This window comes from Mustela putorius, unplaced genomic scaffold (assembly GCF_011764305.1).
Source record: "Mustela putorius furo isolate JIRA1106 unplaced genomic scaffold, ASM1176430v1.1 tig00000095_pilon_pilon_pilon, whole genome shotgun sequence".
Lineage (NCBI taxonomy): Eukaryota > Metazoa > Chordata > Mammalia > Carnivora > Mustelidae > Mustela > Mustela putorius.
In genome coordinates, this window is record NW_025421280.1 from 27,425,876 (window position 1) to 27,442,891 (window position 17,016).

The 17,016-nt window shown below is 56.9% G+C and overlaps 2 protein-coding genes across 5 annotated transcripts in view; both read right to left on the reverse strand.

The window, feature by feature from the left end:
• The window catches only part of KCNN1 (potassium calcium-activated channel subfamily N member 1), a 31,056-nt gene extending 29,120 nt beyond the window's left edge, over positions 1-1,936 (reverse strand). The window contains exon 1 of the mRNA XM_045081752.1: positions 1,070-1,936. The gene's annotated coding sequence lies outside the window, so the exon portion shown is untranslated. The remainder of the gene's footprint in view (positions 1-1,069) is intronic.
• Positions 1,937-7,438: 5,502 nt separating this feature from the next.
• On the reverse strand, positions 7,439-16,738 carry CCDC124 (coiled-coil domain containing 124). Of its 4 annotated transcripts, none has more exons than XM_045081787.1 (6): positions 16,493-16,738; positions 16,204-16,290; positions 12,186-12,355; positions 8,595-8,784; positions 7,980-8,094; positions 7,439-7,886 (listed from the first exon to the last, which is right to left on the reverse strand). In XM_045081787.1, exons 3-6 carry the CDS (start codon positions 12,342-12,344, stop codon positions 7,679-7,681), a joined length of 672 nt encoding a protein of 223 aa, XP_044937722.1. In that variant the 5' UTR covers positions 12,345-12,355; positions 16,204-16,290; positions 16,493-16,738; the 3' UTR covers positions 7,439-7,678. The 4 variants fall into 4 exon arrangements, with proteins under 4 accessions (XP_044937722.1, XP_004761039.1, XP_004761037.1 ...); XM_004760982.3 differs by having other exon boundaries at positions 16,191-16,290; positions 16,493-16,736; XM_004760980.3 differs by lacking the exon at positions 16,204-16,290 and having other exon boundaries at positions 16,493-16,735.
• Between the last annotated feature and the right edge of the window lie 278 nt (positions 16,739-17,016).

A 17,016-nucleotide genomic window follows, 5' to 3' on the forward strand; every position in this document is an offset into this window, starting at 1 on the left:
ATTCCAGTCAGAGGGGCCCTGGATCTGACTCTTGTCCTGGGAGAACAGGGTGATCGCCCAAGGTCACGCAGTGGGTCAGTGTGTCAGAGTGGAGATGACTCTATGAGTTCTGGAAGTACCCCTTGACCCCCTCCCCATTGTCCCTTCATCAGCCAGACTACCTTAGAGCTCTACGGCCTAAGGAGGCTGAAGGAAAAGGGTCTAGGAGGGACAAGATGCCTGGGAACCTGGAGGGAGCCAGGTGAGGGGCTTATCCACTGAGTCCTGTCGGGGCCTCCCGCAGGGTGGAGAGACTTGGGGAGAGTGTGGAACTCCCCCCTCCCTAGTTCCAGACAGGGTCCTCCGGCCCCACCCTGACTGTTAAGCACAGGGAGCAGAAGACCCTAGAGCCCATACCACCAGGTGAGTTCTGGGGTTAGTGAGTCCACCACAAACACAACTCTGCCTCTGCCCAGCTCTGACCTTGGGTAAATGCTAACCCTCTCTGGCCTCAGCCCCTATCCCAATCAGTGGTGTAGGGGTGTGGGGGGGTGAACTTTAGGGGAGAGCAGAGCAAGAGCTCCCACTCACAGTAGGCTGGCAGGCGGGGGTGGGGGGGTGGGGGGGGGTTCCCTTCCACTCTGCAGTGGGCCGGCCGGGGGAATCCCCACCACACTCAGTGGGAGGTGGAAAGGACTGAGGGGCAGGGAAGGGGAAGGGAGCAATCGAGCTGGTCCTCCCCCCCATTACCCCTTCCCCCTGCAAGCGCCGGAGGGTCCCCTTGTCTCCACCTTCACCTCTGTGGGAGGACGTCTCTGCATTTCAAATTTCCGGAGCGGTAGCCCCCTCCTCATAGGGGTATGCGGTGGTGGGGGGGGGTGCGTCTGGAGTGACTCGGGGCTTGGAGTTGGGCGGAGGGGGGGTCAGGTGGGATGGAAGGGGTTTCCCTCCCTCCCGCATCTCCCCCTTTGAATTCCCAAAGTCGGGGCAAACCCTGACCGAAACGCCCACCAAGGAGAAGGGGAGAGCCGCTGGGACCCCCGCCCTGTAAACCGCCCCCCGCCCCAATGCCCCACTGCTGCCTACTCACCGGCCGGAGACGGCCGCCGCCGCCGGAGCTCCAGCCGCCTGGCCCGAGCGCGAAGACAAGTGCACCGCCGGGCAAGGGCGTGTGAGCCGGGAGGGAGGGTGTGCGCGCGCCGCCGCAGAGCTGACCCCCCTCCCCGCCGACCTGGGCCCCGCCCCGCCTCCTGGGGAGGGGCGCCTACCCGGGGGAGCGCGAGAGGCGGACTGCGGCGGCCACCGGGCGACCCCCTCTCCACGACTCTTCCCTAGAAAGGGTGGGGAGGGAATCCCCCTCCCCGCAGGGGTGTAACAGCCAATCCCAAAGAACGCTCAAAGAGCTGGGAGGACCCTCTGCCGCTCCTGGCCCACGACGTTCATGTTACAGACAGGGAAACTGAGACCCAGAGATGGGGAGCCCCTGGCCAGGACCCAGCCCCCCAGCATCATAGAAATGCGACTGTCCGCCTCTCTGTGGGGGTCGCTCTCCGGCGTCCAGGGAAGGAATGAAGCCAGAGAGAGAAAGGAAAGCAATTAAGCCCCCAAGCTTGGGCGGGCTATGGGGCCTGGGAGGTCCAGGGGGAATCCGGAGGCTTCTGGCAGCTGGTGACGTTGCTGGGGCTAGAAGGTCCCGCGGAGGGAGGGGTATCCGGGTGGCCACAAAACAAACCACAGAAAACTTCTCTAATGTCATTGTGGTGCTGTGACGTCCCCCCTCTCTCTGCACGATTCAGGGACCCTGCTGAACGTGAACAGCAGGGGCCTGGGCCGCGAGACTGTGAAGGTCACTCTGCCAAATTATAAGAATGCGGCTCCTGGGGTTTGGGTCACTAGGGGATGACGGAAGGGGCGCTGCGCAGGACTCAGCACTCCCTGCGACCTTGGCCCAGCTCAGGCCCCTCTCTGAGCCGATTTCTTTCCTGCGACTGGACAGCATCCACTTCTGGGGTCCCTCCAGCTCTCAGAGGTCTTTGGGGCTGCCCGCTACATTTTGCTGTTCTCCTCCAGCTCCCCCACAGGAGGAGTGGTGCCCTCCGAGACCACCGAGTTCCCCCTCGCCGCCCCCTGCCCTCCGCAGCCCCACCCACCCAGTCTCTGAACCCCCACCCACCTTCTGCCTCGGCCTGGGTTGAGGGGGTTTCCTCTGGGAGCCTCCATCCTTTTTTTGTTGTTGTTGTTGTTTTCCCCCCTCTTTTCTTCCATTCATTCTAAAAATAGCCCTCCCTCTCCAACACTTCCCTTCCCCCCCACCCCCCCCCACGCCGCCGGGAGCGTCTCCTGAAAGGTAATGCCTTCCCCGGGTGGGGTCCCGGAGGCCGGGATTCCGCGGCGCGGGCGGGGCTGGAGGATGCGGACCGCGGGGAACCGGGTGGGGGGCCATTGGGAGCGAAACCCCCTCCTTCCCATTGTGTGTGAGATGCTCTCAGAAGGAGCCGCCAGCGTGACCGTGACCGTGTGTGGAGGGAAAGAGAACAAAGGGGCGGGGGACCGCTAGGATATGCATTGTGGAGGCAGAGAAAGGGAGGGGTGGGGGAACCGGGAACCGCGTGTACTCAACTGGAAGAGGGGTCTCACCCAGAACCTCTGTGGGGATAACTCTCCACCCCTGGGTGGAGTCTGAAGTCACTACCTTGGTCGGACACAGGAAGGGAGAGTAAAGAACCAGCAGTAACAGGGTGGCTTCATGGAGGGAGGGCCAGTCCCCCTCCCTTGAACCCAGACAACTGCCCTGTGGCACCCCCAGAATGCCCCACCCAGTCCTGCTGCTGCTCTTGTCCACACTGTCTCCGGGGTCCTTTCTCCAAGACGCAGCTACAGAATTGTCCTCAGATATGTGACTGAATCATGTCCCTGTCCACATAACTAGCACCCTCCTCCTTGAACCTAGAGAAAGACCTATTCACGCCCTCCAAGTCCTGAGTGGTCTGGCTCCCATTCCCTTTTGACCCAAGACTAGGGCTATTTCCCTTGACCACCTACCTCACTCTGGCCGTACTCAGCCTCTGTCTTAATGTGTCCAGCCTCAGGGCCTTTGCATCTGCTGTTCCTCCTGCCAGGATCACCCTTCCTTCACCCACTGTTGTCTTTCAGAGCCTGGTCTGAGGTCACCTCCTGCTCTAGCCACACCCCTCTAGTTTACCATCTTCAATTCCTGGTGTGCTCTGTTACTTCCTCACCTTCTGCCTCCCCCAGGGAATGTACTCCCACCCCACCACAACTCAGGCCTGACTGATGAGAGAAAGGGCCAACTCTGACCCAGCACCACTCACCGGTTGGGAGCTACCCAGCTCCAATGGCACCACTGCCCCGCTAACCACCCTGGAAAGCACCCCTAGGACATGGCACAAAAGATCCAGCCCCTGCTTCTGCAGGGGCGTCAACTTCCAGTGAAACTAAAAACACAGACACCCAGATGTTGCCTCCCCCCCACCCCGGGGATGGCTTAGCCTGTTTCCAGAGTAACATGCCATGAGAAAAATGGCCCGCAGGGATCGAGTTCTGGGCCTGTTGAGCAGAAGCCAGTACGGAGGAGTGTCTGTTCAAATGGCAAATAGATGGCAAATCCGTATGAAGAACAAAGATGAGAACTGTAGGGAGGGGGAGGCACTGGGGGCAGCCCTGGGCATGGGCTCTGGGGAGGGGAGTGACCTTTCCTTTGTTATATTAGCTTTTTCATCATGTTTTCTTATACTTTTTGAAATGAAAGGGGAGGATGAAAGGAAAATCGCTTTGTTGGAGGGTAGAAAGCTCCGAGAGGGTATATGCCCCCATGCAACAGAAAACACAGCTGTCTGTGTTGAGAAATCAAATACCCACCCCCCAATACTCACCTCCATAAATGTACCCTGAAATGTTTGAACACCTACTATAAATTTAAATGCCCAGAGATGGAGTTAGGAGGGGGTGGGGATTCCTGGCTCCTGAGAGCAGAGCCACGGGGTTCTGGGAAAAGGGGAGGCTGGGACCACAGCCAAGGGTTTAAGGGACTTGTGGGGGTTGAGAGAGAGAGAGAGAGAAAGCCCCTGAAGACGGGTGACTGCCTTTTCTTTGCACCTTTCACTGCCAGGCCAGGACCTGACCTCAGGCTGGTGTTCAATGCCAGAAGGGTAGGAGATGGCAGGGGAAGTGGGGGGACCCAGCATGCAGAGGTATGGGGAGCCAGGGAGGGAAGAAACAAAGGCATCCTCCAGGAGCTTTCAGAAAGCCTCAAAGGATAGGCAGGGGAGTGGGGCAGAAAGGGGGTGCTCAGTCAATATTAGGTCTGCCAAATAAAACACAGGGCACGGAATGGGGCATACTTATAAAGATAAAAATTATTCGTTGTTTTAAAAAAAAAATTATTTGTTGTTTACCTGAAAGTCAAGTTTAACTGGGAAACCTGTAGTTTTCCTTTCTAAATCTGGAAACCCTAAGGCCCAGATCTTCTGCCCAAGCGAACCTGGGGTCTGCTAGGGGGGAGCGCAGGAGTGGCCCTATTGGCGTCCGTTCTCTCCCCTCCCATCTCCTCCAGACCCCCCACGTGCTCCCTTCTTAGGCTTTTCTTTGTCCCCCTCACGTTGTCCACGTCCCTTAACTGCTGAAGTTTCCCCCCTCCCCTCCTCTCTTCCTTTGTTGTCCCCCGCCTCCCACACGCTCCCACATTACCCCATCCGCCCACTCCTCCTCCTCGGACACTCCTCTCCCCATCTTCCACAGCCCTTCGCCTTTCCCCCACCTTCTCTGGTACCCACCCCTCCTCCCCGTCCCTTCACCAACCTCCCCTCCTCCAAAGCCCCTCTCTCCGCGGTAACCTCCTCCCCAGACACCCATCCTCTCCTCTGCGAACCGCCTCCCCTCCCCACCGCAGGTCCCCGGGGCGCACGAGGGGGAACCCCGGCCACCGGCACCGAGCTCCACGCAGGCGCAGAGTCGCCCGGCTTCCCTGAGGCCGCCGCCCCCCTCGCTGCGGCCCGCGCGCCCCGTTGCCAAGGCGACGGCGAGGGCCGGAGCGGGAACCTCCGGAAGACCCCGCTCGCTCTCCCTCCCGCGCCACCTCCTCAGCAAACCCCACTCTGGTTTGAGCCGGTTTCCCCACCCCGCCCCCAGTGCGCACTGCGGCGTGTGAGGATTCCCTTGCCCACAGGGCGGGGGTCGGGCAGCGATCGACGCATGCGCCCCCGGCGAGGCTTTCCCTCCCCGCCACGCGCTCGACGGGAAAGCCCTAGCGCGTGAAGCGAGCACCCCCGCGCAGGCGCAGTGTGAGCCCGGCGTCCCCACGGCCCCGCCTGGTCGTGCAGGCAACGCGCGCGGGGAGGGCTGGGAGAGCACGGAACTCCCGTCTCACGCCCCCTCCCGCGCACTGCAGCGGAGCCGGGGATTCCCTGCTGCCCGCGCGCAAGCGCGGGCCTGGGATTCCGCGGGGGCGGGGCCGGAGAAAGAAGGGGCTTTTCCGTGAAAGGGAACAAAGGTTCTTACCGTAGTGCTTTTGTCAGAGGACCGAAGGCGGTCCTCTCAGCTCCTGTCCTGAGTTTTACCTCCTCTCTGGTCCACTGGCCGTCCCTCTGCAGTTCCCCAGGTGAGCTTGCCACACGCAGCTCTGATACCCGCACCGTGGCTCCCCATCGCCCTGAGGTGAATTCTCATCCCTCAGCCTGGCTGGCCCGGCCAGGGCCCTGCACGCCCAGCTGACATCTTCCTTCCCGTTAATCACTGTTAGTCGTGAGTCCTCCCTAATTCCCCCGCCACAAAGACCTCAACGTGGCCATGCAGGCTGGAGGCTCCTTTGCCAAGCCTTCGTTCAGGAAATGCCTTTCCCAGGCACCATCTCATTGATTCTCCAGATAGACTAGGGTTAGATACTGTTTTAGTTCCATTTTATATAAGAGGAAACTGAGACTTAGACCCATTAAGGCCCTGGCCTAAGACCCCAGAAGTAGAAGGAAGAAGCCTCTATTTGTGGGGAAACTTCTGGACTCAACCCCCAATCCAGATCCCCCTGCCGCCCCTGATGGTTCCCTCGCAGCCCTGGGTGCTTTCTTAGGTATGTGACACAGGCAGGTGATTTAGTTTTCCCATCTGTAATGAGGATAAATCGCTCATGGGGCTTTCCCCAGGGTTCAGTGAAACATTACCATGTGCTAAGCCAGGGCTCAGCATCCAGGGGATGGTTCCCACAGCTGGTCTAATCCCCGTTAAGTGGTCACCTTCCCTCTCTTGAACCCCCTCCCAGCATGTTTCTTGGTGGCCTTCTGCCTCACTTCCCTAATCCCGACAGGGTCTTCTGGGTTACTTCCTGGATTCCTCACATGCCTTGTGGTCATTCTTAGAGTTGGCTCCAGGATCTCCACACTAAACCAGTGCTCCATATATGTTGGTTAGTTTTATGTCAGCTACCATCGTTTCAGGCACCTTCCATTCTGCATTTTAGCTGAACCCAATTATTAATGGCACCCCTTCCTTGAATAGGAGACTTGTGACATCCAGGCCTTTGTACAGGTGGTTCCTTCAGCCCTTTCTGTTCCTGTATGTGTAGAGAATTGCTGGGCATCCTTCAGGGCCCTCCCTCCATGAAACTGTCATGGCCCCCTCTGGCCCAGCCCTGACACTACACCACTCAGGAATGGGGACCAGAGGCCACATGGAAAGCCCTGTGGGTGCAGGGAGGGTATTGCTTGGGTGGGAGCCATAGCAGTGACCTGGTAAATACTTAGATCCTCCCCAACATGTGTGGGCCCATCTGGTTGCTGCCCTCCCTTTCTTCGAACTCTCCAAGGCCAACGGAGTTCTAGGAACCCAGAACCAGGTGCAGATCTCACCCAGCCCTTCCCAAAACATGTGGCCTCTGATGGGACACTTACTCCTACCCAGATCCACCTGCGTGCTCCAGCTTCCAGGCTCTTGCCTGCCTATACGATGGAATCTGACTCATCTCCCACTCAGGCCTGCTCTGAAGAAATCCTCCACTGGGAAGCTGGCCCAGGACTTGACCCAGATGCCTCCCACATCGGACTAACACCACAGCAGCCAGCATTTCCTGACCCCCAAGCACAGTATGTGACCTGACTGCTGACTTTGAACCAGAATCTCAGGATGCTAACTACATCATCTCTAGGTTGCCTCTGGTCCTGCCCTGAAGTGCTCTGTGACCCAGAGCCAGCATCTCAATCTCTCTGAGCAGTCCTCCTGCAGCAGCCCAGCCATGGCTTCTGGGGGTGGTGGTACAGTCCCTTCATGGACAAGTGGCCCAGCCAGGTGGGAATGCATAAGAGCCAGGCCCAGGTGACAGTGGGCTTGCTGCGACAGGAGGGCATTTGGGAGCCCTGATCTTCTCTGGCTGTGACCCCTGCATTCCCTGGCATTCCAACCCTCCTCTCCCCACCACCAACCTGCCGCCCACAGACACTCCTAGAGCACACTCTGCCTCACCGACTGCCTTTATTGGGCATCATTCCCAGGGCTCTGCGGGCGCAGGAAGGGGGCGGCGGGCATCACTCGAAGCGGGACTCTCCAGCGGGAGGCATGACCTATGATGCCACGTAGCCCCCAGGACACGCGCCTCAGCCCCGGACCTCTCTGTAACCCACGCAGCTGACCCAGCAGGAGGGCGTGTGACTTCACGACCCTGACCGCCTGTGGGGCGGCTCCCCCAGTTCTGGGCTCACTTGGGGGCATTGAAGGTTACGGCCCGCTGGTTCATGGGGTTGTCTGGCGACCGCAGCCACTCCTTCTTGAGCAGCTGCTTTAGCTGTGACAGCCGCATGTTGGGGTTTTCTTGCTTGAGCCGCGGCAGCTGTGCCTCCTCGAAGGCAGTGAAGGCCGCCCGCATGCGGCGCTCTGGGTGCCGGTCCACAGCCTCTTCTGCCACGCTAGGAGTGGACAAGGGCGTTAAGGGGCGGGTCTATGGGGGCGGCCCCGCCTTGACGCGTTGCCCCGCCCCGTGCCCAAGCCCCGCCCATTACCTGAGCACGGCGATAGCATCCTCAATGGTGCGTGCTTCCACGCTGCCCTCCTCCAGCACGCGGCGGTTCACATTCTCCTCCAGCGGCACCTCCAAGTGGCTCTTGGCTTTCTCGACTGAAGGTGGGAGGCAGCCAAGTGACAGAGACATACACAGAGACAGAGAGATAAGCAGGGATGCAAGATTCCAGAGAGATGACAGAGACACAGTGGGGGAAGAGAGGGGAGAGAAGAGGCTGGCCGGCAAAGAAGGATGGGGGAGCCCTCTGGCCCTCCCTGGCCCCTGCCCAGGGCACGCTGTCCTCTTACCTAGCCTGCAGCTGGGCACACAAGAGGTGCCCAACTCATGGCTGGTGTCTCCTCAGCCTCAAGGCACCTCATTAATGCCCTGAGGACCCCCTGGGGCACAAGCCAGGTCAGGTGCAGAGCAAGCAAATGCAGCCTGTTGTGTGCCCATGCTCCCCGTGCTCAAAGCCAGACCAGCCAGGCCACTGCCCACCCATGCTTCACCACAGCCCAGGCAGCTTCTCTGGGGCTGAGGAAGGGGCGCCAGACTCAGCCAGAGGCAGCCCCACAGCCTGTCCTTTACTGGGTAAAAAGGCAGCTCCAGAGCCCACCTGGGTCCGGGGCTTCTTTGTGCTGGTGGTCTCGGCGGAGTGTCTCCTCGATCTGGGCCCGGGTGACCTTGCTGGGCGCAGACGCACGGGGGGCCTTGCCGCCCTTGAGCTTAGAGTCCTCCTCCTCCAGCAGGCGCTGTGTCTCCTTCTTGCGCTCAAGCTGCTCCAGGCGCCGCTTCTCCTTCTCCTCCTGTGGGGGGAAGGGGTGATCAGGAGTCTACCCCCCCCACACTGGCACAGGTGGACCGAGGCCCTGCTATGTGCTAAACCCTGTGCTATGCTCGGGGGACACAGCTGGGGCCCCAGACTACCTGAGGGGTCCCAGCCTACGTGACTATGGGAACAACAGGGAACCCTGGCCACAGCAGGTGGGTGGGTGGTTCTTGAAGGAAAAGTGACACCTGGGCTGGAGGAGGAGCCAGCCAGGAGCTAGCTGGAGGACAGGAGCGTCCTTAGCTGTGGGAATGCAGGTGCAAAGGCCGTGAAGCAGGAACCTCCTAGAGGTTGGTGTGGCTGGAGCAGGGAGGGGAAATGTGGAAGGAGGGGGGAGGGAGGCGACAGGAGCCAGGGAGGGTCTGAACACACTTGTTGGCTGGAGCAGGGATCGTGCCCCAGCCCAGTGCCCTAGGACAGTGTCCCCAGCCCAGTATCACAAGGGACTGGTCCCATCTTTGCTCCTCAGAGAGACCTTGATGCCATCTGGCCTACAGGACTTGCCCTTGGCTGCTGCCCCTCAACTACTCTAGGAGGAAGAGCCATGTTCTGGTTCATTTATAATGCAGGGCAGCCATGGCTTGGAATGTTCTGCCACCTCCCACTTGCACCCCCACAGGGCCCTGCAGCCCAGGTACCCATTGGCCTATCCTCTGTCTGCAACTCTGCCACCTGATTTCCATGCCTTGAGGATGGTCCCCACTCCTTCAGCGCCCTCTGTGACCCTCCTATAGTGGGACTAAATGTCCCAGAAGATGACTCCATATGCCTGAGGATACCCCCTGGGCCTCTGACCTCTACCCTGCCTATCCAGTAGGAAAGTGGGGGAGAGGTTAAAGGTTAGGGGCTCCATTGGGGCTGCCTGGGTGGTTCGGTCAATTAAGCATCTGTCTTTGGCTTGGGTCATGATCTCAGGGTCCTAGGTTCAAGCCCCACATCAGGCTCCCTGTGGGAGCCTACTTCTCCCTCTGCCCGCTGCTCCCCCTGCTTGTGCTCTCTCTCGAATAAAGAAATAAAATCTTTAAAATAAAGGCGGGAGGCTCCCACACCTGTGTCCAGGCCTCTCAGGCCAGGCCAGTGTGCTTTGATCCTCAGTTTAACCATCAATCAGAGATAATGTCCTCCCAAGGCCCCCAACCCCCGCATGGTGCTCATACAGCCTGTGTTCATTCAGTCCTGCCTTGACCTTGGCACTGGCTGCTCTCTCCTCCCAGCGCACCAATGTAGCCTCCTTCCCTGCTTCCTCTAGCTCCTCCTGAGTCCCTGGCTCCCTATTGAGCCCTTCCACTCCATGGCTTTTTCCTGTGTCTCACAGATTCCTGTTTCTCATCTTCTAGGTGGTTTGTCCTGGAGGCAGTCCCTGGCCTGGGTTTTGAACAGCTGCCTTCTGACCCGGGGCCCAGTACCCAGTAGGTGCTTAGTAAAAGTACGCTGAATGAATGCATGAATTCCCAAAGGCTCCAATAACTCAGGAAAGACATGCGGCTTGTCGCCATCAGTCTCTAGGGACATGGGACTGAGGAGGAAATCAGAGCATTTATACTCTGACATTCAGCAAAATTTTTTTTAAAAAGTCACTTGCCGTTTTTAAAAAAGAGCAATTAGCAGTTGGCAGTATCTGGTGATGGGAGATGTAAGTCTGCTTTGCAAAATATTCCAGAGCCGTAAGGAACGAGTCTATGAATAATTGACATGAAGCCCAGACAGTCAGGTGCTCATCGCCCAGTTGCTTAATATGGAACAAGTGGAGACGAAACGCTGACTTCCAGGACGGGCGATGAATTACAGCCCCATCCATGGCTGATGGCGGAGGACCAGGAGAAACAAGGCTGTGGGACCCTATTTAGCTCAAGACATGGGCTTCGGGGTAGGATATCCGGCGAAAAAGGTCTTTGGTGTCATGTGAGGGGAGGAGGTGTTACTTTTTAGTGCTTTGGAGTGAGCATGGATTTGCTTTTCTCTTTTCAAGATTTTATTTTTTCCTTTTTGTTTGCTGCTGTTGTTTAAGTATGTTCAATGTGGGGCTTGAACTCAAGATCCTGAGATCAAGACCTGAACTGAAATCAAGAATCAGAGGCTTTAGGGGCACCTGGGTGGCTCAGTCAGTTGAGCATCTGCCTTCAACTCAGGTCATGATCCCAGCATCCTGGGATGGAGCCCTGCATTGGGCTCCCTGCTCAGTGGAGATCCTGCTTCTCCCTCTCCTGCTCCCCCTGCTTGTGCTCTCTCTGTCAAATAAATAAATTTTACTTGTTTTATATAAATTTTATTTATCAGTTTGAGAGAGAGATCATGGGTACTCGAGCAGGGGGAGGGGCAGAGGGAGAAACAGACTCCCCGCTGAGCAGTGAGCCTGACCTCTCTGGCTTTTCTCTCTGCATAACGGTTCTTTGGCAGACAATACTTTTTGTCTTTTGGGTCTCCAACTTTCCTATACTGTCAAAATACTGATAGTAAAAAAAGAAAATTTAAAGACCTCCATGGACCCAGTGCAGCACAGGGCCTGGGGAGGGAACCAGTGACCAATGTCCAACTAAAAACAAGGCAGGATCCAGTTTCGCATAGGAATGTGATAGGGAAAATTCACAAAAGTGCCCAGGTGCACCAGGAATTGGGCAAGCAGGGATGGCATGTCACCCCCGCTATTTTCTACCACTGTTACCAATCTGGACAAGAACCTCTGACCAGCTCAGGGGACCAGGCAGCATAGCTATAAATGGGTCTCTGGCGCCACCTACTGGACCCAGCAAATCAATACCAGCCCTGATCCACAACCCAGACACCAATTAGGTACCCATCAGAGAGCAGACAGCCACGCCTGCAGTCTTCTGTGTTTTTACACACACCTGGAAGAGCCGGCGAGCCCTGGGGCCAGGAGGGTGGATCCAGGGGACCTATTAACAGCAGTTCTTGGCACAGCTGACGTGGGGCTGGCTCATTATTTACTATGGGGTTGTCCAGTATCATGAAGTGTGCTGGGCAGCATGCCTGGCCCCCACCCACCAGATGCCAGTAACACCTTCCACCCATTGGTTGTGACAATCCAAAATGTCTCCAGATGTGCCAAGTGTCCGCTGAGTGCAGAATCACTCCACGGGGAGAAGTGCCAATCTAGCCCAACCCTGACATTACATGAAGGACAAAGTAAGCCCACACAGGGCGGTGGATGCCTTCCCATTCCCTAAACATGCCAAGTCCTAGCCACCCCAGGGGCTTTGCACGAGCCTCTGTCTCCACCTCCCACCTTGCTCTTGCTCCATGTCCAGTTTATCCTCACTCTTCAAGCCAAAGCTCCAGGGGCCTCCAGCCACCTTCTACCACGTTTCCCTGTTGACTGCCCACTTTAGCCTCAGGTGCAGGAGCCTGGGAGCCACCCACCTTGCGCTGTTCCTTCCTCATGACGTGTTTGTCCTCATCCTTCCAGTAGGCATCCTCCAGTTCCTTCTGCTTCCTGGCATCAGCTGCTGCCTTGGCCTCAGCCCTCCGTGCCCGGGCCGCTGCCGACTTGGTGTTCTCACCCTGGAACTTCTTGGGCATCCCTCAGCAGGCTGCAGGAGGAGGGAAGGGAACATTGAGTAGGGGGCATCCATCCTTGGTATCCCCAGACTAACACCTGCAGTCAGGATCCCCTTGGAGCCTTGATGGTCTTGTCTATAGAATGAGGGCTTCAGACTTCATGATCTCCTTTTTTAAAAAATATATCAAGGGGTGCCTGGGTGGCTCAGTCGGTTAAGGGACAGCCTTCAGCACAGATCATGATCCCGGAGTCCGTGGATAGAGTCCCATATCCAGCTCCTCACTCTGCAGGGAGTCGGCTTCTCCCTCTGCCCCTCCCCCACTTGTTCTCACAATCTCTCTCAAATAAATAAATAAATAAATAAAATCTTTTAAAAAATTTATTGAGGTAAAATGCACACAACAAAACCATGAACCCTATTAAAGTGCACAATTTGGTGGCATTTAGAACATTCACAATGTACAACCATCACCTCTCTCTAGTTCCAGAATATTTCTATCCCCCCAAAAAGGAAACCCCACACCCACAAGCAGTCACTCTCCCTTCCCCTTTCTGTCTCTAAGAATTTGCCTCTTTGGGACACTTCATATACATGGAATCATACACTCTTTCACTCAGTGTGATGTTTGCAAGGTTAATCTGTTTTTTAGCATGGGAGAGTTTCATTCCTTTTGAAGGCTGAGTAATATTCCATGTATAAACAGACCATGTTTTGTTTATCCATCCAGCACTGAAGAACATCTGGGTTGTTTCCATTTTTTGGCTTTTAGAGTCATGATTCTGGGGCCCCCTGGGGGCCAGTCTGTGTGTGGCCCCTCCGATGTTACCACTTATGAGGCTTCAGTCCCCAGAGCCCTGAGGCCAAGTCCTCCTCACCCGAGTAAATAGTTGCTGTGAGCAGCTCCCAATGACCCAGCCTAGGCTTGCACAGCTGGCAACATGTGATGACTGGAAAGCTGCTGTCCAGCAGGCCCCTGGTCTGTGTGAGTCCCACGCTGGGTGCTGGGGAAGTGATGCACACAAACGGCAGACACCAACCCTTCATAAGGACCAACTCCACAGAATGCCTCCAAAGCCTTAAATCTGGGAACTGCCCTTTTTCCCATTCAGAGGTGGGGGAGTCAAGGTACCTGGCCAGGTTGCCTAGCACCTGGTGAGTCTAGGGTCTCACCTCCAAAGCCTGACTTCCAGGTGAGGAAGGGAAGGCTGTGCGGCCCAGGTATGTGCTTTTAGCTCTCTGGGCCTCAGTTTTCCTCATCTGGGAAATGGGCTGATGCCCCTGGTTGTTTGTTCCCCTAAACATCTCCAGCTCCGTTCCCTTAGGGAAACAGGCTCAGCATCCAAGAATGAAGGAGAAAGAATAGGGGGGCCTCTCTGACTCAGGACCACCAGGCCACCCCATTCTAGCCTCCTAGCTGTGTGACTTGTCGGCCAGAGGGCTCCCACCTCACAGCCTCACTGGAAACTCTTAACATCAGCTCCCACTTGCACAGTTTTGCACACTGGACTCAGGGCTTTCTACACAGTATCTGAGTGAATTCTCCCAATGCTGGTGTGTGGCAGCAGGGCTGAGACCTAAAGGAGGCAGCCCTGCGAGGATGAAGAGCTGGGACGTCTGGGCAGAGGGCAGAGGATATGCAAAGACCTTGTGGCCGACCCTCAGTCCCAACTCTGTGATCCTAACCACTCCTCCATCCCAGGGTCCCAGCTTCTGAGACCACTGGGGCCCCCCACTTCACATCAAGGGGTGACCCCTTGGCCAGGTGGCCCATGCTGAGACTGAGGAGAGAGCCTCATGGGGCAGAGCAGGGAAAAGTCGGGGACATCAGAGGACCCAGAAGACTCAGGGTTGAATCCTGGCTCTGCAATCACAGCCAAAGTGCTCCCTGAGCTGAGACACGGGATTCCAGTCCCTCCCCGGACAGGATGCATGAGCTGCCACGGGGGTCCACTAGCCTGATCTCGCACTTCCCTCAGCTGCTCCTTGGCCCCTAAATCAAGCATTTATTACTGAATGTCTACAGTATAGCTGACAGAACACCCCCACCCTGGATTCCCCAGGAGAGTGCCAAGAACTGGGAGTCACTGTCTAAGTTACAGATCATGGAAACTCCCCCCCTCCCACTCTCCCTCCACCTTCCACTCACTCTGAGTGGCAGCCACACCAGCCTCCCTGCCATTTTTCAAACATCCCAAGCAGGTTCTTGCTTCAGAGCCTTTGCACTTCCTCTGCCTACCACCTGGCTGCTCCTCACTCCTCTTTTTAACCAGGTTTTAACTCCTATTTAAATTTCAGAGCCTAGCTCAGGTGCTGCTGCCTCCAGGAAGCCCTTCCTGAGACACCCTCTCTTAGACCACAAACTTCTCTCTGAGGCACTTGTTTGAATTGCTGTTTTATGTTCATTTATGTGATTATTTGACAAATGGCCATCTTTCTCAGAGGCTGGGAGCTCTGTGAGGGCAAGGACTACCGTGGTCACTACTACATCCCCTGTGCCCTATACAGCAGGAGCTTAATGAATGTTCTGAGCAAATGAACAATAAGCATCTACTTCCAGAGCTCCCTCAGTATTTACTTCACACTTGGGTTGTGTCCAAGCTCAGCTCCTCCCTGTTCTTCCCACTCACCTCCCTCTCCAGCCTCTGAGCCTTTGCTCCTGCTGTTCCCTCGCCTGATACACCCTGCCCCATTCCCTCCTCCTATGAAAATCCCACCCACTCACAGGGATTGGCCCAGCATCCTCTCCTCCCAGAGCCCACTGCTTAAGACCCTCAACTTCATCCCAAAGCCTGACAGGACAATTTTGATCCTCTCTTCAGGCTGGGACGAGATGTTGATGTTCCCTCAATATTAGTATGTTGAAGCCCTAACCCTCAGTGCGACTGTCTTTGGAGACAGGGCCAATGAGGTGGTAACAGAGATGAAGTGAAGTCATAAGGGCAGGGCCCTAATGGAATGGGGCTGGTGTTCCTCAAAGAGCAAAAGACACCAGAGCTTGCTCTCTTCCAAGTCAGGAAGACTGCCTGCACCAGGAACCAAACTGGCTGGCACTCTGATCTTAGACCTCCTAGCCTCCAGAACTATGAGCAAATAAATTTCTGTTGTTTAAGTCACCCACTCTGTGGTATTTTTTTTTTTTTTAATAGCAGCCTGAGCGGACTAATACAGACAGATTTTCTCCTCCACCCAGCATTGTGTGGTGGTAAATACTTGCTCACACACACTTGTGTCACTCAGTAAACATGCACTGAGCACCTAGTATGTGTGGGACGCTGGGGGAAAGAAGCAGGACCGATGTGACTGCCAGCCTGGCTGGGAGATGGACGGTAAGGGTGACAATTTGCCAAGAGAACTGTGATGGGGACTTGCAGCGCGCTAGGGAAGCCCAGAGGGGGTTTCTGACCCAGCCTCGGGGCTAAGGGGTGTCAAAGGGCTTCCTGAAGGAGGTATCTAAGAAAAGGCCTAAAAGTGTGAGGAGCTCGGAGTCCCCAGAAGTGTGGGGGAGGCAGGCTGGGAGGAGGGGATCTGTACTCCACGGTGATGAGAAGATGCCGAAGGCGTTTGAACCCTGAAGCGCAGATCCGCGCTAAGAGCCCTGGGGTTGATTGGGGAGGTGAAATGGAGGGGTGAGATATGTAGGGAGCTTTAGCAGGGATCCGGGGAGCGCCTCTGGATGGTCAGGGGGATGCATTTAGGAGGGAACAAGTCCCAAGTTGATTGGATGTCAAAGTACAAGAGAGAATAGAAGATGGAAGTTCAACAGTCTCTTCCCAGAAGCCCTTCTGCCAACCCCTTCTGAGCTCTCCCTGCCCCTCGTCCCTATCCCCGGCCCTGACCCTACTGCAAGAGGCTGGAGCGTCCATACCCAGCTCTGTTACCCCAAAGCCTGGAAAGTGCTCAGAGGCAGGTCCGGAGCTGGCTCGCCGCGAACAGGACGCAATTCCTCCGGGTCTCAGTCGCCCGCTCTGGAAAATGGGTATAGCCACCCGCGAGAGCCCTCTAGACTGGGCGCCGAAAGTGCCCCGGTCTCCGAGCACCCCGCCTCCAGCCCTCCGGGGTGGGGGGTGCTCTCAGGCCTGGCCGCCCCGCCGCCGCCCCCTTCCCCCTCCCCGCGTTGCACCCCGCCCCCCCCGACCCCGGCTCCGCCCGCGCCTCGGCCGCTCCTACCTCCTTCCCCCAGCGCCGGCCAGGTCGCGAATCCGTGACGCCACCGCGGGGCTTGCGCGCCGAACTCCCGTAGGCGCGCGCTGATTACGTCCCGGCGCCTGTCGCCCTCTTGGTAAGGGAAATCCTGCTCTGGCCTCCAATCTAAGCCGAGGTTATCAGCCATTCCTTATCCTCTTGGAGAAGAGGATATTTTATAAGTCCCCATCCCTTTCTCTCGCTTCAGATATTGGCGAACTATGAGGAGAGGGTAAAAACTACAATAGAGAATATCGCCCTTACCAAGATGGCCATTGCCCGGATGAAATATGGCCGCTTCCACTTCACACGTGGTCTGGCGGCGTCACGCGGGAGCTGCCCGGCCACCAGGGTGCGCCAGAGCCCGCGGTCCACACGTGGTCCCTAGACCAGCCAAGCTCAGAGGAATCCTCCTCAGTCTTGACTGTCGCTTTGCGCTTTGAAGGCGCTCTTCTAATTCCCCACTCTCTGCTTCTCACCTGCGAAGCTGGGGAGGGCGGGGACAGGAG